Below are 24,447 nucleotides of genomic sequence, written 5' to 3' on the forward strand. Positions count from 1 at the left end.
AGAGAGACACTGCAGAGAGGCATCTCGGGGATGCTCAGGAACTGGGTTCACTGAGTGCTAGCAGCAAGGCTTAGTCTGGCAGAGTCCTGAGGTGGAGGGGTGGACAGACGGGTGTGGCAGAGAGCTGACAAGTCCCAGCAGAGGTAACACAGCAGCTTACGGGTCTGGGTATCCTAGCAGAGCGTCATGCCTGTCCTGGGTGGAGGGCAGTGAGGGGAACCCTGACCCTTGTCACCAGCTCACTGCCAATGCTTTCCAGTTAGCCCACCCCCTGGCCAGAATTTTAGCCATAATTAGGGTTTGAAACTAAAATGGGGAAGGGCAGGGGAGGGAATCTGGCTTTGAAACAAAAATCACTGCTCAGGCCAGGGGACGCCAGTTTGAAAAATTGCAGCAAAGCGCGCCCCAGCCTGGGCACTACGAGGCTGCATTCTTGTTAGCCACACAGGGAACCCGCCCCAAGGAGCGTCCTTGTCACTTGGACAGCGGCAATAGACACGCAGAGATCGCTGTGGCCTGGAGGGAGTACACAAGAAGCGAGAGTTACATGGACGCGGGAAGGAAGGACGAAGTGCTCCTAACGCTGCTGACCAGAGCAGGGCCAGCACGTTCAGCCCCTGGCTGTGAATGCGAGGAGGAGCTCCAGCAACACAGGCGGATGACAAGACAGGCGAAGGGCTGTGGTTTGAGGTCAGTGAAATAAAGAGGATGTGCACAAGGGGGAGACATCGAGCCAGGCCCAGGCTGGGGAGAAGCCGTGCCAAAGGAGTGGGGGGCGTGCTTGGTGTGGAAAGAGAGCCCAGCTGACAGTGCTATGCCGTTGGCTGAAAGGTCACACCCAACCCCGCTCTGGGGCAGCGCCAGCCATCAGCCTGGGCACTTCCCCAGCGTTGGGCAGATTTTCTTGCCACTCCCAATTCCAGTGGAGTAAACACCCACTGCAGACCCGGCGCATGTCAGAGCCTTCGGCCCAGAGGGGCAGAGTCTGGCCTCAGCGACTCAGGTGTAAATCCAGCGTGAGTGCAGTAAGGTCCATGGGGTTACCCTGGATTTATAGCCGGCGTCACCAGGGTCACGCTCTGGCCCTTGCTTTCCAAACACTGGGCCTGGAGGTTTTGTTTCACCAGTTTACACCGACCCCCCCCCAATGCTTCCGAGAACATCAGAGGAGTCTCTGACCAAAAGAGCAAGGGAGCTGTTCAGCCTGCTCAGTCACCGCATGCTTCAGAGGGTAGGGGAGATGCAGCTGCCTGGGGCCTCACAGCAGGCGGCTCTCAGAGTCCGGTGTCTGGAGGAGTGAGAGAAGAGGTTAGTGACCAGACAGAGCGGAGTTTGGTTGGGTCAGTGATATTTTATTGTCACTTAGTCTTCATATTGCTGTAGCACTTGGGAACCTCAGCCCTGGACCAGGACCTATTGTGCAAGGGGCTGTACAAACGCAGAGCAAACAGAAGGTCCCTGCCCCAGAGGGCTCACACTCTAAGTATTGGCCAAGAGACAACAGGTGGATACAGACAGGTCAGTGGGGAAGCACAAGGAGACGACACTGGTCAGCACGATAGGCTGGGGAGTCGGCTCCGGAGTGGGGAGATGGCTCTAGCCATGGTAGGTGAGGGATATCAGCCCATACTGGAAATGGGGGGATGGCAGAATGTGGGGTGTCGTGCCATAGTGATTGGGGGAGAGGCAGACACTGGGCACTGCTGTGGGGGTCAGTGTTATGGGTGCTGAGAGGTGAAAAAACAGGAAGGTCCATGCTCCATAACAAACAGCATGCAGTGCAGGAGCACAGGGACGCCCACCCCAGCTGATTGCACGGCAGACACACACTGATCCAGCCCAGTCCTTGGGCCACAGCGTTTCCGGGGCACCAGGCATTTGGATTGTGCTCGTTTTTTTCCTGAGTTTCCATGCAGTATAATTGTTTGCCTGAATTGGGCTGATTGGTTCTGCGAGTTGCTCATGGGTATGGAGCCTGATTCTACGGCCAGCTCTGCCCCAAGGCTGATGGGAGCAGGAGCTAGGGAGGGCTGGGGCAACCCCACGGACACACTCTGCCACAATACACCTGTGTCACGGCTGGGCACGAGCCCCAGCAGAATCAGTGTGCAGCACCGGGGACCCCAGGCCCAGCTGGCCTGGGAGTGGAGCCTGCCCTGTCCTGACAGCAGGGCCATGACCATTGGATCCCTATGCACGTGGCGCTGTGGGGCTGGCAGCTCAGAGGCCAGGCAGAGCGTCAGGCTGGCCCTGATCCTTGCAGGCCCCTGGCCCTTCCTCAGCAGAGCTCTGGACCCTCGCAGGCGACAGAGCTGGGACAGTGAGAGGGAGAAGGGCCAGGGACTGACTGCGCCAACTCCTCCTCAAGCGCCCACGGCTCTGCCTCAGAGTTGCTGAGGGAAGCCAGCGTTTTGTGCCCCTAGCCTACATCCAAGGCCTCAGGCTGACCCCACCACGCAGCACATGGGGGGAGCTGTGCCACTCATGGGGTGGCCATGGAGAGCCCTGGGGGGGGCTACTTCCTGTGTGCCAAGGCTGGGCACATGGGGGCACCCACAGGGGCGAGGGTGACAACAGGCCTCAGGCTGTGCCTACAGGGCAGGGTGAGGAGGTTTGGGTCAGTCTCTGAGGAAGGCAATTTAGCCCCAGTCACTATAGTCGATGTAAGGCCTACTGGTAGCATATGGACTGAAATCCTCCCCCTCTCCCAGCCCCACACTCACTGGCCATGCCCTGAGGGGGCAGGGCACAGAGGGACTCTGCAGTGCCAACGCAATCCACACAAAGCTTCACGGTGCCCAGCCTACGCTTTGTTCTGCCCCTTCCTTCGCTCCAGGACCACCTGGCTCCTCTTCCTGCAGCTGTAGGCTACCAGCCCCACCAGCGTGCAGAGCACAGCCAGGCAGCCCAGTGTGATGACAGCGACCACCACCCCGCTCTGTGTGCGAGTCAGGCCCCACAGCCCCCTCTGGGCGACGCCAGGGACGTCCGGTGACCTAGTTAGGGACCCACTCGCAGTCCCTTCGCTTGGCTGGTTGGCCAGCGAGGGGCTGAAGGGTGTTGGTGGAACTTTCTCTGGAGCCTGGTCGGATGGATGGGCGTAGGGTGATGTTTCTGGGTGACTGAAGGAGGTGGGGTTTGGCCTGTATGTCATGGCCCCAGAAGGGGTCTCCGGAGAGGAGTGCCCCTCATCAAACGATACGACTGGGGCACCCCTCACAAGGAGCGGTAGGGCGCACACAGGCAGGCTGTCTCCCACCTTCAGCAGATTGACTCGGAGCCAGTTCTTCAGCGCCAGGATGCTGGCATCGCAGCGCCAGGGGTTGTCGTGCAGCTTCACTTGGCGCAGCTGGGCCAAAGGATCGAGGAGGCCTGCGGGCAGGTTCTCCAGGGAGTTGTTCTGCAGATGGAGGCTGAGCAGCCCAGTGGCATTCCGGAACAGGTCCCCAGGCAGGGCACGCAGCCTGTTGTTCTGCAGGGAGATGTTCTGCAGCTTGGGCAGGCCCTGCAAGAGCGCTCCCTCCAAGTTGCGCAGAGCGTTGGAGTGCAGAGACAGCTCCAGGAGCTCGCTCAGACCCTGGAAGGCAAAGGTGGAGATGGTGTGGATCTGGTTCCTGCTCAGAACCAGCAGCTGCAGCTGGGTGAGGTTGCTGAAGACGAAGTCTGGCAGGGCGGTGAGCTGGTTATCATAGAGCCACAGCTCCCTCAGCTTAGGCATGGGCCCAAAGGTCCCAGGGGCGATGTCTCGCACCGCGTTCCCATACAGTGTCAGCTTGGAGAGCTCAGGCAGGTGCAGGAAGACCCCCTGGGGAAGAGCTGCTATGATGTTGTTGGACAGGAAGAGCTTCTGCAATTGGCCATTGTGTGCGAAGAGCCCGGCCGACAGGCGCTTGATCTGGTTCTGGTGCAGCCCCAGCTCCTGCAGCTCCCGGAGCCTGTCGAAGGCGCCCGCAGGGATCTCACGAAGCTGATTCTCGTACAGCCTGAGCACCTGCAGCCTCGGCAGCCTCCGCAAGGCCTTGGCCGGGAGGGTGGTGATGCTGTTCTTGGCCAGGTTGAGCTTGGTGAGGCTGGGCAGCCGGTCGAAGACCCCCTCCGGGAGGGAATGCAGGTTGTTCCCATGCAGCTGCAGCTCTTTGAGGTTGCTGAGCTGGGCAAAGTGGGAGGGCTGAATGTGCAGGATCTGGTTGCCCGACAGCAGCAGCGATTCGAGTTTCCCCAAGGTTTGGAAGAGCTCCACGGGCAGCTCTTGCAGCTTATTGCTGGACAGGCTGAGGTAGCGCAGGGCAGCCAGGCCCTGGAAGGCTCTGGGGCTGATCCGAGACAGGTCGTTCTTCTCGATTCTCAGCGCAATCAGCATGGAGACGTTGCCGAAGGGAGCGTCCCCCAGCTCAGCGATGCGGGTGTTGATTATCTGCAGGCTCATGGCGTTCGCGGGGATGGGGCTGGGAAGTTGCATGATCCCTGCTCCTGAGCACTCCACTTGGGCTGATTTGGAGCACTGACATTCTTCAGGACACTGCCCAAGTGCCAAGCGAAGGACTTGAAACCCCACGAGCAGCGGGACCCAGCCTGTCAGTGCCATGGGGCCTGGAAGCAAAACAAACAGAGACATTCAACAGCCATGCTTTCCCATCAGCTGCCAGAACCCCAGGCGGGCTGGAGGTTGCCAGGGCCATCAGTCACCTCACCAGAGACCGGCTCTTACAGCACCAGGGCTGCAGCAGTTTCTCACCGTACAATACGCAGGACAGGCCGAGGAAATCAGCGTTCAAGCAGAGATGCCCTGCACTGGCTGGGTGAGATTAGTAGCCACCAGCATCTAAGTGACACACACAATGCCCCCAGAGACACTAGCAAAGAGTGAGAAGGCCTTAGCACCTAGAGAGCATGTGGCCTCAGGGGCTGCAGGCTCTACAGACATGGGCCTTGTTACCCCCACTTCGCAGAGGGGCCTGAGGGGTGGAGAGAGGATGTGGCTGGCACAAGGGCCCAGCAGGTCTGTGGGAGTGCTGGGGTTAAAGCCCAGATCCCCTGGTGCCCAGTGCAGGCTCTAACCATTAGAGAATGCTACCTCCCTTATTAACATCTTTGGGCTCCAGCTGCAGCTGCCCTGCCCGTGACCTGCCCCTTCTTCCCAGTGTGCACGGGGATGACAAGGCAGACAACATTGCAACAGGGAGCTCTCCCACTACTGCTGCGGCTGGAACAGGGCCTTTCATAGAATCATAGATTATTAGGGTTGGAAGGGACCTCAAGACATCATCTAGTCCAACCCCCTGCTAAAGCAGAACCAATCCTCAAATCCCTAAATGGCCCCCTCAAGGATTGAACTCACAACCCTGGGTTTAGCAGGCCAATGCTCAAACCCCTGAGCTATCCCTCCCCCCCATCCCACAAGGATGCACCAGATTCCCCATTCCCAGGATGGCAACACGCCGGGAGCCCCTCACCCGCAGCAGGGGCCAGCCACACACCTTCACACCCTGGGTTCAATGAAAGAATGCTAATACACTGGCAGCGGGCACATGGGAACAGATCAATAGCCCCTCTAACCCTGGAGCTGCAGGCAGGGCCAATGACTGATGCTTCCACAGGGAGTAGATGCACCTGGACTGAGCAGTGCTGTTCTGTGGGAGTTGTACTGTCAGAAATGAGGCGCCCAGAGGCCTAGCTGGCTGGGAACGGGGCCAGAGGATCCTAGCTTGGCGCTGTGATCTGGATTTTGTACACGTTACTAAAGCCAGTTACAGTTCCTTCCCAAGCCAGCCCCTTTCCCTGGAGAAGATTCAGGCTGGAGGGCTCGACCACCCCACTGAAGATGCACAGACCTCCCACCCACCCGAGGGATGGGAACGGGATCTCGGAGTGTCAGCCTGGACGAACAAAGGGCAGACTGGAACAAACTGGGAGCAAAGCCAACGAGTGTCTCACACGCAGCCCAGCAGCCCCCGCACCCCACCACAGCTATTAGAATCATTCACAGACTTCTCGCAGGAAGAGTAAAAATTGCTCTGCTCCTGCGCAGCCCCCAGGGGCTGAGAGTGTGGTTTCCTGTGCTCCGGCAGAGCAGCGTTCGTGAGCTGTTCCAGCTGGAACCAGCTTTGGAACGTCTCCAGAGCAGAACCCAGTGGAAAACTCAAACCAGCAGTTCCTGGCATCCAGTCAGGGTTTAGAAATTCAACCAAACCCCAGGACAATTAGGTGAGCAAAGCTGCTAACAATAACACTGGGCTGTTACATAGCCCAATCCATCCTCGAACAGTTAGTGGAGCTGAATAATTACATCCACTGCACGAGCAATAATAATAGGTGTTAACTGCACTGTCCAGCAGGTTCCCCACTGCAATGAGCCTACAGCTTCCTCTGCCACAACATCATCTCTGGGGCTGGGGCACAGCGGTGCTGAGCATAGACACCCAGGCCTGCGTGCTTGATGGCAATAACCGGAGGGGGTCAGGCTGATGGCTGGAAACTCTGAGCCCTGGCGTTTGCAGGGCTGCTGAGCAGGCGTAACTCCACCCGGAGCTGGGCTTCGGACGGTTTACAAGCTCCGGTAACTGCACATTCACTGCTACCTAGTCAGCCCCAGTGGCTCACTGCGCAGGGTTCACGGAGCCCAGGGGATCTTTCACAGACGCATCGCAGCTCCGCTGCATGCCGGGACAGGCACCTCCAGGCACCGTGCAGCCCTGGCTGGGGTGAGCTGTGACTCACATTAAGTGCCAGGCTCTTTGGAACCATTGCTAACGCTCCCAGAAAGCAGCTCTTTGCTTGGGGTTAGCCCTGTGGGGAGACAAAGGAAATGCCTTGGGGGCAAGTTCTTTGGCTTGCCCTGTGGGCCAGTGGCCGGTGGCCCTGGGCTGTGGGAAGGAGCCTGCTGATGGAGTGCCAGGATGCTCTCCGGGCCAGGCCCCTTTTCTTTCTCCCTGGGCTTGTTCAGGCCAGCAAAAGGCAAGCAGGTGCTGGCCCCCTGCCAACTCTGGGGCTGCCTCTTGGGGTCAGGAGCACAGGGCCCTAGAGCTATTCTCAGAATGGGGCCTGGCTCTGGCTCGCAGGCTAACTACACAGGAGCTTGGCCGTCCCCAGAGTCTGCAGCATCCCCAAACCTGACTGGCACGGCAGCAGCAGCAAGGGCCACCAGAGGGAATTCACCGGGAAGGCCACCATGGGCCTTGCTGGAGGGCAGGCCTCAGTGCCAGGGGGACCCTGGTGTGGGGGACAGGCTGGTTCCTTCCTAGGGAGGAGTGCGGAGATGGGGCTGTGGGGCCGTCCTGCCTGTGCAGGGTGGGGGGGATGAAACACACCTGGCTTCTGAGCCCACAAGAACTAGGACATGCCCCTTCCCCCACCTTACTGCAGCCCCGGCGAGGGGCTGAGCAGTGAGCCCAAACTGGCAGACGCCTGCCCTGAGCAGGAGGGCACCCCACACCCACACACAGGGTCCCAGCACGCAGGCCCCAACACGGGCTCAGCAGCTCCAGAAAGGCTGTCCACAGCCCTGGAGTGCAGCTCAGATGGCAAAATCCTCCCAGATGTATCTGGTTGTGGCCCTGGAGCACATTCCCAAAGAGCCACACCCATGAGACAGGCCTAAAGTGTCCAGCTGGCGTCCTGAGGAGGGGCTGGCCGGCCGCGACTCATCCAGGGCTGTGGTGCATTGAGGAGCCTGCAGCTGGACAGCAGAGGCTGGCCAGCCTCTCCCAACCCACCTGGAGAGAGAGTCAAGTGATCAAAGGCAGCCTCCTCCTGCCAAACACAGCAGGCAGCTGTGCGGCCGGGCAGAGACAGAGCCCACGCTCAGGCCCTGGTCCTGGGGAGGGGGCGCTCTGAGCCTAGGCAGCCCAGGGGAGACGTTTGGCACGATGGCATGGTGCCAGCATATGGGCTGCCTCGGGATGGCACGTGGGTGTGAGCACTGGGGTAATAATGCGGCCACTTTGCACTTCTCTGGCACGCCCGGGCTCCTGGCTCTTTAAGTGGGTCCAGAGACCCTTGGCAAACCCTGCCCCAGGGGTGGAGGTGTCTGCGTAAGGCTCGCAGCAGCCCGGCCCACCTCACCTTGAGGGGAGACAGATGCCCTTTGGAGCCCAACCGTTCTCAGCCACGGGGGGCACTGCAGAGCCCCAGCACCCATCCCCAGCCCCTAGCCTCCCACACTGGGCTCATGACCTTCACCTCCGCTGGCCGCACCCATCACTGGATGGAGCCACAGCCCCCTGACGCTATCACAGCCCCATCCAACCCCCATCAGTTCAGAACTCAACATAGAGGCGCTGGTCCACACAGGGTAGAAATGGAAAGTTGCTGTTTGCCCCCCTCTCCTGCTGCCCAGGACTCAATCGCCAGCCCCTGGCAGCTTCCCAGGAGCTCTGACCCCTGACTCCAGTAACTCATTCTGACACCCCCTTTACCTGCCGAAGTGCTGGGTGAGCGTCCCAGTGTGGAGCTGGGAGGACTCGCTAACTGGACTTGCTGTATCGCTGCCAGGGAAAATATTTGCTTGCAAGAGGGAAAAAATCCCTAAAAAGCCATCACATTCTTTTGGTTTACAGATGGAAACAGTTTGCATCTGAGAACAATTTTGTTTACATCAAGCAGCTTATAAACTTAACCAAGCACTCTGCACATCAAACGGTCTCTTCACGTCACACCCTTTAAAGTGAACTTGAACGATTCCAGCACCAGGTCATTAAAACCAGCTGAAAACTGTTATATTCCTTTGTCTTGGTCAGGACAAGAAGTTAGCACTGTACAAAGGAAGTGCCTGAATATTACACACACACAGACACACTGTTCCCCTTTAACAATCAACCTGTCTGAAACTTTGATTTTACTTTCTCTTTTCACCCATTCTTTAGGGATTATTATTTATCAGGCTTTGATTTTTACTTCTCTTCTCTAACTATTCTCTAACTCTCACAAGAATTCTCTAGAATTGGTTTGCTGGATAAGAACAAACCCTCGAGCTGCTAAAGGGACTGGAAGGCTGGTTGAACACACTGACGCCCCTCAGCCCTGTCCCTGAAGAGCTGCCCTGAGCCTGGAGCCAGCACTCTCAACAAAGTACATGAAAAAGTCACTTACCAGCCCTGTGTCTTGCTGCTCAGATCTCGCAGAGCCAGGGAGATGTTGAGCAGCAGAAAGCCCAGTGCTGCTGTGTGAGCAGAGTGCTGTGTCCCCTCCCAGTATTTAAACGGTCTGAATCAATGAATCAGCAACAGGGCAGCGTCAGAGGCTAGAGAAATCATTGGAATAGAAAAACATTGGGACTATTTCTCGCCTGATGTTCCCAAAGCGAAGGGAGCATTTGTGTGAAGAGCTGTAACGTAACCCTTTATATGAACCCTTGTGAGTCCTGATGCTTTTGTCTGGAGGAAGCAGCAAGCCCTGAGAATTGGACGTTACAACAGCAGAGATGTTGCCCAGATCCCAGGTCCAGGTCACAGGGAGCTCCCCCTCCCCAGCGGATCACAGACAACCCTCCAGTGAGACACACAACCGCTCTCGCTCCTACATTGAGACTAACCATTTCTGTGCCTACAAATCTGGGACGAGGGGGAGCTAGGCTGACGATTAGCAGAGTCTTATGCTGCTTAGACAGAGCCTTTCCCCGCTGACCTCAGCGTGCTGTACAGAGGGAGGAGGCTGCACTTCTCAGATGGGGACACTGAGGCCCAGGGAAACTAAGTGTCTTGCCCAAGGTCACACAGGGAGCCAGGGATACAGCAAGGAATAGAGCCCAGGGCTGCTGCCTCCCAGCTCCCTGCTGTAACCCCACTCAGCACTGCCCCTGCCCACTGGCAGCTTTGACACAGCGTGCGCCCCACTGGGGGACAGCCCCATGCCCCCCATAACAGTGGGAGGAGAAACTTACCGAGCATCAGCAGCGGCCAGGGCCGGGGGCGCACTGCTTGTCCAGGCCAGCCCCCCGCAGTGGGGCCCCTCAGGTGGCTCCTGGGCACCGGGCCGTGAGCCAAGGCCTTTGGGAGCGACCCGCTCTGACCCGCCACAGCCAGGCAGCCTCATGCCACTTCCATGCGAGTCCTGGTCCAGCTCGCCCCATGGGGCAGACACGTGCCTAGCTCCATCACACTCTCTCCACTCTCCCCATGGGCCTAGGACAACCCCCAGCAAAACCCTGCTCAGCTCTGCCTCCGGACCCCGCAGCCGGGGTGAGTCCCCAGCACACACCTGGCCCAGCAGCCTCTGGTGACTGCCCCCCACCCCTGTGCCATGGCGGTCCCTCTGCCTGGCCGGGCGGGGAGTGAGGGACAGAGCTCGGCTGGGGGTGAGGGGGGCTGGCAGGGCAGGGCTATTTGGGGCTCCGTACAGTATGTGGCCCAGGCCTCAGGCCACTCTTGGCTTTCGAGGAGCTGGCTAAGTGGCAGGCTTGGAGCTAACCACAAAGTGCAGGCTGCAGTCAGAGCCACGGTCAGGGAAAGCTCACGGCCAGCGCGCTCGGTCAGTCCAGCTCACACAGTGCCACGCCTGCAAAATGGCCCTGGGCTGGCCCTGGGGCGAGCGTCTGCCCTCGAGCCCAGCTGTGCTGCTTCACGGACTGATGGGTGATCACCGGGCCTGATCCCACAAGCTCTCCCCACAAGCCCTCCCCACAAGCCCACCGCCAGCCAGGCTCCGTACAGGGCACACGAGCGATGGGTTAGAAGGACGAGGCACTTCCAGCTGGTATACAGAGGCAGCTGTAAAGCTTGTGCTTAGCCCGGCTCAGCACTGCATTGCCATCCATGAGCGTAGCAGAGGCACAGCCACGGTGGGGTTCCAGGCGTCCCGTTTTCTACTGGAATGCTTGGTCGAAAAGGGACCCTGGCAGCTCCAGGCAGCACCACTGACCAGGCTGTTCAAAGTCCGATCGGCAGCACAGCAGGGCTAAGGCAGGCTCCCTGCCCGCCCTGGCACCGCGCAGCTCCCCAGAAGCAGCCGGCATGTCTGGCTCTTAGGTGCAGGTGTGATCAGGGAAGTGTCGCATGTCTGGCCCCCGGCACCAGCTCCACAGCTCCCACTGGCCAGGAAACGTGGCCAATGGGAGCTGTAGAGGCCGTGCTTGCAGGCACAGATGCCACGCAGAGCCGCCTGGCTGCACCTTCACCTAGGGACCGGACATGTCGCCCACTTCCAGGAGCGGCGTGGAGCCAGGGCAAGCAGGGAACCTGCCTTACCCCACCTGTGCCAGTACCGCCCAGCTGGAGCCAACATCCTGAACCCCCTGCCCCAGATTGGAACCCTATCCCACACCCTGACTCCCTCCTGGAGCCCGCACCCCCACCCCCTGCCCCAGGTCAGAACCCCATCCCACACCCTAACTCCCTCCCGGATCCCGCACCCCCACCCCCTGCCCCAGGCCAGAACCCCATCCCACTCCCTAACTCCCCCCCAGAGCCTGCACCCCTCCTGCACCCCAACCCCCTGCCCCAGGCCAGAACCCCATCCCACTCCCTAACTCCTTCCCGGAGCCTGCACCCCAACCCCCTGCCCCAGGTCAGAACCCCATCCCACACCCTAACTCCCTCCCGGATCCCACACCCTCTCCCGCACCCCAATCCCCTGACCCAGGTCAGAACCCCGTCCCACATCCTAACTCTCTCCTGGATCCCACACCCCTCCTGCATCCCCACCCCCAGGTCAGAAAACTATCCCACTCCCTAACTCCCTCTCGGAGCCTGCACCCCCTCCCACACCCCAACCTCCTGCCCCAGATTGGAACCCTATCCCACACCCTGACTCCCTCCTGGAGCCCGCACCCCCACCCCCTGCCCCAGGTCAGAACCCCATCCCACACCCTAACTCCCTCCCGGATCCCACACCCTCTCCCGCACCCCAATCCCCTGACCCAGGTCAGAACCCCGTCCCACATCCTAACTCTCTCCTGGATCCCACACCCCTCCTGCATCCCCACCCCCAGGTCAGAAAACTATCCCACTCCCTAACTCCCTCTCGGAGCCTGCACCCCCTCCCACACCCCAACCCCCTGCCCCAGATTGGAACCCTATCCCACACCCTGACTCCCTCCTGGAGCCCGCACCCCCACCCCCTGCCCCAGGTCAGAACCCCATCCCACACCCTAACTCCCTCCCGGATCCCGCACCCTCTCCCGCACCCCCACCCCCTGCCCCAGGCCAGAACCCCATCCCACTCCCTAACTCCCTCTCGGAGCCTGCACCCCCTCCCACACCCCAACCCCCTGCCCCAGATTGGAACCCTATCCCACACCCTGACTCCCTCCCGGAGCCCACACCCCAACCCCCTGCCCCAGGCCAGAACCCCATCCCACTCCCTAAATCCCTCCCAGAGCCTGCACCCCTCCTGCATCCCAACCCCCTGCCCCAGGTCAGATCCCCATCCCACACCCTAACTCCCTCCCGGATCCCATACCACTCCTGCACCCCAACCCCCTGCCCCAGGTCAGAACCCCATCCCACTCCCTAACTCCCTCCCAGAGCCCGCACCCCCTCCCGCGCCCCAACCCCCTGCCCCAGGTCAGAACCCCATCCCACTCCCTAACTCCCTCCAGGAGCCCGCACTCCCTCCCACATCCCCTACCTCTACCCCAGCCCTGAGCTCCCTCCCATACTCCAAACCCCTCATCCCCAGCCTCACCCCAGAGCCTGCACCCCCAGCCAGAGCCCTCACCCCCCTCACATCCCAACCCCATGCCCCAGCCCAGTGAAAGTGAGTAAGGGTGGGAGAAAGCAGAGGGGGGCTGGGGCGGAGCTTCAGAGAGGGGGCGGGGCAGGAGTGAGGCCTCAGGGAAGGGTCGGGGCAGGTTCTGTGCAATTAGAAAGTTGGCAGCCGTACGCCACGGCCTGGCAGTCCGGCCAAGCTCCAATGCCCTGACATCGCACTGCGATACGGGAACTCGCCCCCAGGACAGACCCGAGTCTGCTCGTCAGTGGTGATGGCCCCTGCTCAGGCCTGCCTGCATGGCCCCTTCTGCTGGCTGCATGAGGGGACTCGCTTCTTTTCCTCGACATGGGGTGGCCACAACTTCTCCTCCTGATGCTGCGCATATAGCACGTGTGCACGGCAGACAGACAACTAGGCACTGCACGATAAATGGCAGCAGGAGGGGGCGGAACGGGGGGGAACCGCTGGAAGAGAAATGGGATCAAGGGCAGAAAAACAGAATGAGGGGAAAGAACGAGAAACTCGGCAGAAACTGGAAAGTACAAGAGAGACCAGAGAGTTTGTAGCTGGGGCTGGAAGATGGAGCACGGGAGAACAGCAGTGCCAGAATCACGGCAGGAGACGTGGCACACGCAGTCACTGCACAACATACCGAGCTTTTTATTCACAGGCAACAGCTGGGCTTGGTGCAGAGCAAGGACGGGGGACACAGAGACACACATGAGGACATGGAGCCCCCGGTGTGCACACACGTGCTCATGACAGCCATGCAGTCAAGGAGTGTGCCTCTGCCATCCTGCAATAAACCGGGTGCCTTCGTCCCTGCCCTAATCAAATACACGGAATTGCATGGGCTAGTGTCCTGAGCACAGGACTGGCGGCCTGGTGCTCTATCCCCCACTCTGGCATAGGCTCCATCTGCGGTCGAGGGTGAGTCCCCATCCACCTCTGTGCCTCAAGTGCTGATACGAACAAACAATGTCTGGAGGAGGAGAGGCTCCAACGTGGGCTCTTTAGCAAAGGCATTTCCGAGGTTTTCATGTTTTACAGGCTTCCTCCTGTTTTCCTCGGTGGGCAAGGTGGGCTCTTGCAATTATCTGAGCCTCACACTGCCTCCCTGCCGACACAGGAAACACCTTGCAACAACAAACAGGCTTTGCTAGGCAGGGGTGAGCCGTGAGCTTCCCCCTCCACACCATGATGGCTCCCTGCATTCGGGGAAGTGCTTTTCCCCTACCCAGGGCCAAAGACACCCTGCAAAGGGAATGAGTCACAGAGCACAAGTACATTGTTGTTAAGCCATATGCCGCAGAGGAAGGGCCACTCCAGAGAAGCAGCTGCTTTCCCAGAGAAAGTGATTCCTGGAGCCAAACACTGCACCTCTGTCCAGCCAAGGATTCACCCCTGCACCAGTGCCATGGATGTCACTGAGCTAGTAAAGGAGGATGGAGGAAAGCAGAGATCTATTGGGGAGCAACATCCCCCCTCAAGGCTGCCTGGAATCTTGGGGTCACTGGTCCAATCACCCCCGAGGGGGAGCAGCCGATGAGTCCCTGGCCCTGTCGGGCAGGGTGTTCAGGGGAATTGCAGACACACGCAGGCTACAGACTGTCCATGTTGCCACGTCTGCACGAAGTCAGAGAGAGGACCACTCCGCCTGTCCAATCTGACCTGGAGGTGCCCCCAACCTCAGATCAAAGACAACTAAAGCCAGCCCAAGACAGCAGGTTCTCAGTCAGCACTCCAGCCTCCACACCAGGCCAACTGCAGCTCAGACAGCATTGGCCTTTGGAGAGGTGACAATGCTCACTTAGGACCCAGCCACGAATCTGTGCCTAAGCAGCACGCCCAGTGATTGCTCACCCTGAGAACCACGCCATGGGAGCTGGGTGACTCTGGGATGACACCAACTGAAACAAAGACTCTTCTTCACAGCCTGCGCGCGAGTCCATTCCTGGGGCTTTGCTCAGGCAGAACTCGCTAGCCGTTTGGATGAGTTATGCTTAATTATACTTTCCAGGCTGAGACTCCCAAACTGCTTATGTGGGGCTGAAACGGAGCAGCCCTTACATTCTTCACAGGGCGTCTGCGTTTGTTCTGCCGCCCAATCCCTTAAAAGAATGAGTTTCCTCTTAATTAAGGCCTAGGCTGATTCTGTATGTACCCAGCCCTCCAAATGGAATCATTCAGCTCATTGCCACATGAATGAATGAGTCTGAGTTTCCAACACCATCCACCAGTGACTGATGTAGAGAAAGCTGTTTGTTTAAATGAACATGCACGTGCACACGCAAACACACCCCAGAGAGGAAAATGCTTCCCTTCAGCAGCTATTCCCTTCTCTATTATTTCATGTACATCTAAAGCCCCTTCCCCTATCCCCTGCCATGGATTCGGGGCTCCTTACACACAGACATTCTTGCACCAGGGTTTGCTGCAGTAGCAGTATAGTCGCCTCAGTTCCTTTCAACAGAAGGAAGGGTCGGACCGACTGATGTAGAGTCACGGGGTTCGGTCACCCACCCACCTTTCCACACAGTAATACTCATCCTTTGTTCGGCCATGACCTGCTGGGTACTCCGCTGTGATGCAATTTTGGTTCTTTCCCCACCAGCTGAGATCTGCTGCTGTAGACAAATGCCTGCAGGCGGAAGCGAGTCCTGAAATGAGACACAATTTACCTGGGTTCGTCAGCACTTGAAGCCTTACCTTTAAATCGAGGTTGGATGTCAGTTTCTAAAAGATCTGCTCTGGCTCAGCCAGAAGTTATGGGCCGGAGGCAGGAATCCTTGGGTGAGGGTCTCATGTCTGTTCTGTGTTGCTTTTTACACCACACGTATCACTGCAGCATCTGGACGCCTTTCAGTCATGCATTAATTAATGCAGCTAATCGCTGACACATTGCTTCCTCAGGCAGACGTGTGTGCAGCTGGAGAGCTCTTGGAAGGAAGGTGGAGAGCTTGGGGTGGTCTTTGGTTCCTGGGGGTGTTCTTCCTACAGCCTAGCACCAGCCCCGAGGAAGCTCTCTCTCCCGCACACAGACAAGTTTTGCCTGTACAAAGCCCCACTGGGCCAGAGGAGCAGAGCTGCTGACCAGTCTCCATCCCAGAGCTTTAGTTGATCTTTTAAGTACCAAGGGCCGAGGACATTGGCCCCTCGAAGATGAGGGCTGAGACCATGAACTTGATTCGCTCTTCTGTGTGAAGCTGGAGGAGAGAGGGGAGGACAGGTGTGATGTCAAATTACAAAGGATGAATATAAAAAAACAACACAAGCACGTAGGGCCAAAATTAGAAAGGCCAAGGCACAAAACGAGATTAAACTAGATAGGGACATACAGGGTAAGAGGAAAATATTTTACAAATACATGAGAAGCAAGAAGACAACCAGGGACAGGGTAGGCCCGTTACTCAATAATGGGGGGAAAGACAATATCAGAAAACACAGCGGTGTGCAAAGTGGTACATGCCTTTGTCGTTTCAGTTTTCACCAGAAAGGTTAGCAGTGATTGGACGACTAACCAGTGAACATCAGTGGAAACGGGGTGGGATATGAAGCTAAAAAAGGGAAAGAAGAAGTTAAGAATTCCTTAGGTTAGATGTCCTGAAGTTGTCAGGGTCTGACAAAATACACCCTAGGATACTTAAGGAACTGGCTAAAGACATCTTGGAGCCATTAGCCATTATCTCTGAGAATTTGTGGAGGACAAGAGAGATCCCAGAGGACTGGAAAGGGCAAATATAGTACCTATCTATAAAAAGGGAATAAGGACAACCCAGGGAGGGAATTATAGACCAGACAGCTTCACTTTGGTACCTGGAAAGATAATGAGGAAATAATCAATTTGTAAGCACCTGGAAGATAATAAGGTGATAAGTAACAATGAACATGGATTTGTCCAGAACAAATCAACCTAATATCCTTCTTTGACTGGGTAACAAGCTGTGTGGATAGGGAGGAAGCAGAGATGTGGTATATCTCGACTTTAATAAAGCTTTTGGTACTGTCTCACAAGCTTTTGGTACCGTCTCATAAACAAACTAGGGAAATGTAGCCTAGATGAACCTCCTAGAACAGTGGTTCTCAGACTTTTGTACTGGTGACCCCTTTTACATAGCAAGCGTCTGTGTCTGCTCCCCCCTTAGAAATTAAAAACATTTTTGTACATATTTAACACCATTATAAATGCTGGATGCAAAGCAGAGTTTGAGGTGGAGGCTGACAGCTTGAAACCCCCCATGTAATAACCTCCCAACCCCCTGAGGGATCCAAACCCCCAGTTTGAGAACCCTTGTCCTAGAAGGTAGGTGCACACCTGGTTGGAAAACCATTGTCAGAGAGTAGTTATCACTGGTTCACACTCAAGAAGGAAGGGCATATCAAGTGGGGTCCTGCGGAGATCTATCCTGGATCCAATTCTATTCAAAATTTTCATCAATGATTTAGATAATGACAGAGTGTACAGTTATAAGGTTTGCAGATGATACCAAGCTGGGAAGGGTTGCAAGTGCTTTAGAAGACAGGATTAAATTCAAAATGATCTGGACAAACTGGAGAAATGGTCTGAAGTAAATAGGCTGAAATTCAATAAGGACAAATGCAAAGTACTCGACTTAGGAAGGAACAATCAGTTGCACACATACAAAATGGGAAATGACTGCCTAGGAAGGAGCACTGTGGAAAGGGATCTGGGGTTATAGCGGATCACAGACTGAATGAGAGTCAACACTGTAATACTACTGCAAAAAAGCAAACATCATTCTGGAATGTATTAGCAGGAGTGTTGTAAGCAAGACACAAGAAATAATTCTTCCGCTCTACTCAGCACAGATAAGGCCTCAACTAGAGAAATGGGCACCACACTTTGGGAAAGATCTGAACAAACTGGAGAAAAGCGAAAAGAGCGACAAAAATGATTTAAGGTCTAGAAAACATGACCTATGAGGGAAAATTGAAAAAAATTTGGGTTTGTTTCGTTTGGAGAAGAGAAGACCGAGAGGGGACATGATAACAGTCTTTGAATAGGTACAAGTTTGTGATATAAAAAGAGGGTGATAAATTGTTCTCCTTAACCTCTGAGGACAGGACAAGAAGCAATGGGCTTAAATTGCAGCAATGGGAGGTTTAGGGTGGACATTAGGAAAAACTTTCGGTCAGAGTGGTTAAGCACTGGAATAAATTGCCCAGGGAGATTGTGGAATCTCCATCATTGGAGATTTTTAAGAGCAGGTTGGACAAACCCTGTCAGGGATGGTCTAGATCATACTTAGTCCTGCCATGAGTGCAGGAGACTGAACTAGAGACCTGTCGAGGTCCCTTCCAGTCCTACGATTCGATGTGCTGGCAGTAGCCAGCATTGCTGAGGAGCTGCACTGCAGCATTCGGTACCAGCTGGAGTTTCCTAAGCACTGAAGGTGCTCTTGGTCTGTTACACAGGACTTCAGACTAGATGATCCAGTGGTCTCTTCTGGCCGCAGAACGTACAACTCTCTGAAGGCAGTACGGCTCTGGTTCTGACTGCAAACCCGACAGCAGGTGGGGTCGTGGAGAAGGGAAGGGCATTCCAGACCTCCTGCCTGAACTGCTCCTGATGGAATGGATCTCGGAGAAGAGCTCACCCCTTGTTTTGAACGTTTGCAGCACGGCAAGCAGGTACTCTGTGTCTGTGTGCAGAGAACACATCTGCGGCTAAAGCTGTGTCTACACGAGGCTGTTTCCCACCGTCACAAGAGCTGATGAGTAATGGCCAGAGCACTAGTGTATGCAGCACTCCACCCTGCGGCCTGTCCTTGCTCACTGGTGGCCTAGAGAACAGTGGATAAAACCCCCACAGCCGCAAGCACTTTGGCTGCTTTAGTGCTCGTGCTGTGGCTCCTGCCGCTGAAGCTGGTGGTGGGGATCTTAGGGTTATACAAAGCCAGTGCAGACAAGGCTGATGGCACTGGGACTCTTCTGCAGCAGGGAGACCTTTCTGCTTTCACATTCAGGCCTGCTCCCATTTGGGATCTGTGCAGCTAGCACCATCTTTAATCAGGGGTTGATGGAGGAGCCACAATGAACACCCAAAGACACTGCTCCCAAGTCCAGAGCTCTCCATCTGGGGTGCTGTAGCATTAGCACATGGTTGCAAAGAATGATCACAGGCAAAACAATAACCTGCCCTCCACCATCTGCACAGATCCCACAGCACTGCCCCTTGTGCATGGGCTGGCATCTCTGTGTGTCAGTATTAAGCATCTTGTACCTTCAAAGCACTTTGCAAACTGCAGCTGATTCTGTTTCACCACAGCAGCCCTTGAGGCAGGTACATAAACACTGTTAAACCCATTTTCCAGGTGGGGAAATGCAGCGAGAAAGTAAGTGACTTGCCCTCTGCCACACACCCCAAAGGCAACAGCAGAGTCAGCAACAGAATCAAGGGACGGCAGCTCCCAGGCCTGAGCTCCCTGCACAAGTCCGCACTGCACAGCCCTCTGGGATGTTAGCAGAGACTGATCTGGAATGTACTCAGCATAGCTGGAAAGCAAAGGCAGGGCCAAGCACGAACATATAGACACAGTTTAGGATGAGATAAACATTTGTCAAAGCAAATCTGTTTTGCTGTGAGCCTGTTCACATAGGACAAGACTAAGTATGTCTAAAACAACTAGCTAGCCTTTAAAAATAAGCAAGCACTAGAGATTTTTCCCTCATCCAGTTGAAATGATTGAAATAGGGTCAAATCCTAAGGCCCTTAGGCAGTTTTTCTTAGTTTTTGACTTGCGCAGAATTCACACTGCCAGCAGCGGGATTTGGTCTGAGATCTGGCCCACGCTGTGTAGGCCAATAGTCTGCAGACACTGGGGGCGCTCAGCTAATAGAGACACAATGGACAAGGTGTTTGGGATCTTGCTGGAAAGCAGGCTGAGTTTTCAGAAGGGAGCGGTCTCCTCTCCATACAAGCCAGGACAATGCTGAACAACTAGGTCAGGAAATGGCAGTGCATTAAGAGCTAGAGGCTGTCCCAGGAGAGCAGGCAGCTCTCTGCTGTCTAGGTCAGGGGGTTTCTCTCACAAGGAAACTGTCGCCGTCCTTTTGAAAATGCCGTCCCACAGCCGCAGTGTCCCCGCGAGGGCTGGAGCAGTCTGCTCTCCTCACTGCTCCTGGAGCTTTCACTCGTCAGCTGCAGCGAGTGCCAAAGAGCACCAGATGCTCCTCCTCAGAAGCAGAGGCCAGCCCCAGACTCCGGCATCCCTCACTGAGGGTGGATTCACTGCGTGTTTGTGATGGCTTTTTGCTCCAGGGCAGAGGTGGCTCGAGCAGATCACAGGCGTGTTGCTAACCTACTGCACCCACCAGTACTGGAGCTCAGATGGGCGGCGGCGGCAGCACCTTCCCAGCAGCCCAATACGTCTCTGCCATACCCCAGCCGCAGCGTCTTTATACAGCGTTAGTGTAAGAACAGAACGGCCAGGTTGGGTCAGACCAAAGGTCCATCTAGCCCAGTATCCTGTCTTCCAACAGTGGCCAGTGCCAGGTGCCCCAGAGGGAATGATCAGAACAGGGAAAAGACGGTTACTCACCTTTGTAACTGTTGTTCTTCGAGATGTGTTGCTCACATCCATTCCAGTTAGGTGTGCGCGCCGCGCGTGCACATTCGTCGGAAAACTCTTACCCTAGCAACTCAGTGGGCCGGCAGGTCGCCCCCTAGAGTGGCGCCATCATGGCGCTTGATATATACCCCTGCCGGCCCACCCGCTCCTCAGTTCCTTCTTGCCGGCTACTCCGACAGTGGGGAAGGAGGGCGGGTGTGGAATGGATGTGAGCAACACATCTCGAAGAACAACAGTTACAAAGGTGAGTAACCGTCTTTTCTTCTTCGAGTGATTGCTCATATCCATTCCAGTTAGGTGAATCCCAAGCCTTACGTAGGCGGTGGGGTTGGAGTGAAATGTGGCAGAATGAAAACTGCTGAGCCAGAGGCTACAGCATCTCTTGACTGTTGAACCAGGGCATACTGCGAAGCAAAGGTATGGACCGAGGACCAATGGAGCTGCGCGACAGATCTCGTGGGTAGGAACATGAGCCAGCAAGGCGGCAGATGAAGCCTGAGCCCTGGTAGACTGTACGATGATGTGGCTTGGGGAAATATGAGCCAAATCATAAGAAGTGTGGAAGTCTGCCATCACCCAAGATGAGATCCTCTGAGAGGAAAACAAGCAAGCCCTCCCTTTGGCCCGCTACCGTGACAGAGCTGGGGCACCTTACGAAATGGTTGTGACAGCGCAATATAAATGCGAGCACTCCACAGATGTCCAAGGAGTGCAATGGTTGTGCCCATTGCGTTGAGCTGTGGGTAACATGAAAGGCCGAAACCACCTTAGGGAGGAAAGCCGGGTGCGGTCATAACTGCACCTTGTCTTTGTGAAACCTAGTGTACGGCGGAACCCCCGTAAGAGCTCTGAGCTCGGAGACCCGTCTGGCCGATGTAACAGCTACGAGGAAAGTTGTCGTCCAAGACAGGTATATCAGAGGGCCAGTCATGAACGGCTCGACTGGGGGAGACATAAGTCTGGTTAAAACTAGGTTGAGGTCCCAGGTTGGGGCTGGGCGGTGCATCCGAGGGTGCAAGCTCTCCAAGCCCTTGAGGGATCTCGAACCCATAGAGCGTGAGAACACGGAACGTCCACCTTAGCCTGGCTGGAAGGTAGAGATGGCTGCTGAGTGTATCCTCAGCGATGATACCGCCAGGTCCTGCCGCTGAAGGCCAGAGGCAGGCCAAATAGAGGGGATCGAGACCTCAGCAGGAGCAAGATCGAGCGTATTGCAGCTGTAGAAGAAACGCTTCCACCTGGCCCGGTACGTTGACCAGGTGAAAGGCTTCCTGTCACCCCGGCTCAGTTACACAGCAGCCACACCGTGAGGCGAAGAGGCTGCAGGTCCGAGTGACGAAGCCTGTCATTGCCCTGAGTGATGAGGTCTGGGTGGGGTGGCAGGGTAATTGGGTCCGTTATTGACAGGCCGAGCAACGTGGTATATCAGTGCTGCCTGGACCACTCTGGAGTGATCATGATGATGCGCGCTCTGCCCCTGCGGAGTTTGAGCAGGACCTAATGAACCAGTGGGAACAGTGGGAAGGCATAATGGAGTTGGCCTTTCCACGGCATCAGGAATGCGTCCAAGATCGATCCCGAGGAGAGACCTTGGAAGGAGCAGAACATCTGGCATTTTCTGCTCTCTCGGTGAGCGAACAGGTCTATGTGAGGAAACATCTCCGCTTCTGGAAAGCAGAACGCCTCACATGGGGCAGAGTGATCACTCGTAAGACAGGAAAGACCTGCCGAGTCAAAGCACCAAGACGTTCCGAACGCCTGGGAGAAAGGACGTCACCAGCTCCATCGAATGGGCCATGCAAAAGTCCCGGAAATGGATGGCCTCCTGACAAAAGGGGGGAGGACCATGTCCCTCCCTGGATATTTATGAAGCACATGGCCGCTGTGTTGGCTGTAAACACCGAGATACAACGGCCTCGCAGCTGCCGCTGGAACCCCTGGCACGCCAGGCGGACTACTCTCATTTTTGGGGCATTGATGTGGAATGCCAGCTCCCGAGAAGACCAAAAGCCTTAAGCTCGGAGGTGACCATGAGCACTTGAGCAGAGAGATGACGCGTCCGTCATCAGGGGCAGTGAGGGCTGGGGCGGATGAAACCGCATCCCTGCCCACACCAGGGAGGGAGTTAGCCACCACTCCAGGGAGCCTAAGGTGCTCGAGGGAACGGTGACTACCATGACCATTGGCTCCCTGTCTGGGTGGTACGCCGAGGTGAGCCGGACTTGGAGAGGACGGAGGCGGAGCTTGGCGTGTTTGGTTACAAACTTGCGGGCAACCATGGACCCAGGAGACTGAGACAAGTATGAGCCGAGGTCGTTGGGAAAGCCTGCAGACCTCAGATGATTGTTGCCATCGCCTAAAACCGCAGTTGTGATAAGCAGGCTCCGGCTAGGTAGGAGACCAGGATAGCTCCTAGGAAGTCCAACCTCTGCGTGGGAACCAGAGTGGATTGCTCTATAGTAATCATCAGGCCTTGACCTGTGAATAAGACCGTGACGATGCCCACGAGCTGAGTGGTTTGTGTCTCAGAGTCTCCTCGGATAAGCGAATCATCCAGATACGGAAAAACGCATATCCGACATCAGCGAAGGTAGGCGGCGACTATGGCCGTAAACCAGAAGTACTGACAGTTGGCTAAAAAGCGGAGGTATCTCCTGTGCGGAGGGAAGATGGCGTTGCGAAAGTACGCGTCCTTCATATCCAGGGCGGCATAGTAGCCCCCAGGAGGCAAGGATGGAATAATGGTTCCCAGGGATACCGTGCGGAACTTCAACCTTATCCTAAACCGGTTGAGTCCGTGCAGGACTAGGAAGGTCTGAGACCTGCGTTCGAGTGGGGGGGACTAGGGCATAACGGGAGTAAAACCCCTTGCCCCTTTCGTCCATCGGCGTCTGCACCTCTTGTACGAGGAATTGCTCGTGAGAGGGGTCCCTGAAGGGGGGACAGGGCTGGAACAAATTAGAGGTGGTACCTATGCTCCACCGTGCGCAGGATCCAGCGATCTGAAATTAACTGGGGCAACGCCAGGAGAAAGCGGGATTGGGATCCCGGCCTGTGACTGGTACACCGCCCTCAGGCGCACCTTGGAAGGTTCGTCTTTGGTCCCAGTGGTAATTGCGAGGGACCTTGACCTTGGCTCTTTAGGGGTCCTGACGTTCGTCTGCGACCACCTTGGCCTCACCGTTTGCCAAAGTCCTGTCTCTGGCTAGGCACAGAGTATGGCGGCTGGGGACAGAAAGGCCTGCGTTTGGTCGCTGGCATATGCATGCTGAGAGAGCGCATTAGGACCCTATTGTCCATCAGGCTTGGCAGCCTGGGGCTGTCTTTGCCGCGAAAGGCCTTTACCAACAAAGGGTAAATCCTGAATGGCATACTGCAGCTCCGGCCGGAGGTTTGAAACCTGAAGCCATGAGATGCACCTCATGGCGGCACCAAAGGCCAGAGTCCTGGCTGCAGAGTCTGCTGCGTCCAACGAGGCCTGGAGGGACGCTCTGGGTACCTTTTTTCCCCCGTCCTCCAAGATGGCAGCGAACTCTTGGCGGGAGTTTTGAGGGAGAAACTCCATAAACTAAACTACATTCACCCAGGTGCTATAATTATCGCAGCTAAGCAAGGCTTGTTGCTTTGCTACCCAGAGCTGCAGGGCCTCTGCAGAGTACACCTGGCAGCCAAACAGGTTCATTCGCCAAGCCTCTTTCGGTTTCGGGGCTGGCGCCCGCTGGCCATCGTATCAGAATCGTGGTCCTGAGCATAAGATCTGCGCATGTGGGATGACACGAATGCGTGTCCAGATGGCCATGGAGGTACTAAAAGAAGGCACAGGCAGAGTCTCTGACTCTATCGGACCTTGCCCAACTCGGCACCGGGAACCGGCACCGGGAGGCGTACCGGTACCTGGAACGAGATCCAGACCCGCAACCAGAATGGTGCCTGGAGGTCGACCGAGATCTCGAGGCTCAGGGAGAGGCTACAGGAGTCAAGGTACCTGTCGCGGTGCCGGGAGTCGGAACGGTGCCGATAGCGGGTCGGCGAACGGGATACCGACCGGTGCAGCGAGTGCGACCAGTACCGATGAGGAAAACAGCACCGGGACTGCAAGTGGTGTCGGGCATGCCGACAGGATCTGGAGTGTCTGCGGGACCGTGATCATGAACGGTGCCGCTCTGCTGTGCTGACAGAGGATGGTCACATGAAGAGACTGTATTACCCG

General features: G+C 56.4%; 1 protein-coding gene across 3 annotated transcripts; it reads right to left on the reverse strand.

Moving 5' to 3' along the window:
* Nucleotides 1–1,337: 1,337 nt before the first annotated feature.
* On the reverse strand, nucleotides 1,338–15,847 carry LRRC15 (leucine rich repeat containing 15). Of its 3 annotated transcripts, none has more exons than XM_050963925.1 (2): nucleotides 15,355–15,847; nucleotides 1,338–4,590 (listed from the first exon to the last, which is right to left on the reverse strand). In XM_050963925.1, exon 2 carries the CDS (start codon nucleotides 4,583–4,585, stop codon nucleotides 2,804–2,806), a length of 1,782 nt encoding a protein of 593 aa, XP_050819882.1. In that variant the 5' UTR covers nucleotides 4,586–4,590; nucleotides 15,355–15,847; the 3' UTR covers nucleotides 1,338–2,803. The 3 variants fall into 3 exon arrangements, with proteins under 3 accessions (XP_050819882.1, XP_050819881.1, XP_050819883.1); XM_050963924.1 differs by lacking the exon at nucleotides 15,355–15,847 and adding an exon at nucleotides 9,088–9,376; XM_050963926.1 differs by lacking the exon at nucleotides 15,355–15,847 and adding an exon at nucleotides 8,415–8,469.
* Nucleotides 15,848–24,447: the final 8,600 nt, after the last annotated feature.

Source organism: Gopherus flavomarginatus, chromosome 8 (genome assembly GCF_025201925.1).
Source record: "Gopherus flavomarginatus isolate rGopFla2 chromosome 8, rGopFla2.mat.asm, whole genome shotgun sequence".
Taxonomy (NCBI): Eukaryota; Metazoa; Chordata; order Testudines; family Testudinidae; genus Gopherus; species Gopherus flavomarginatus.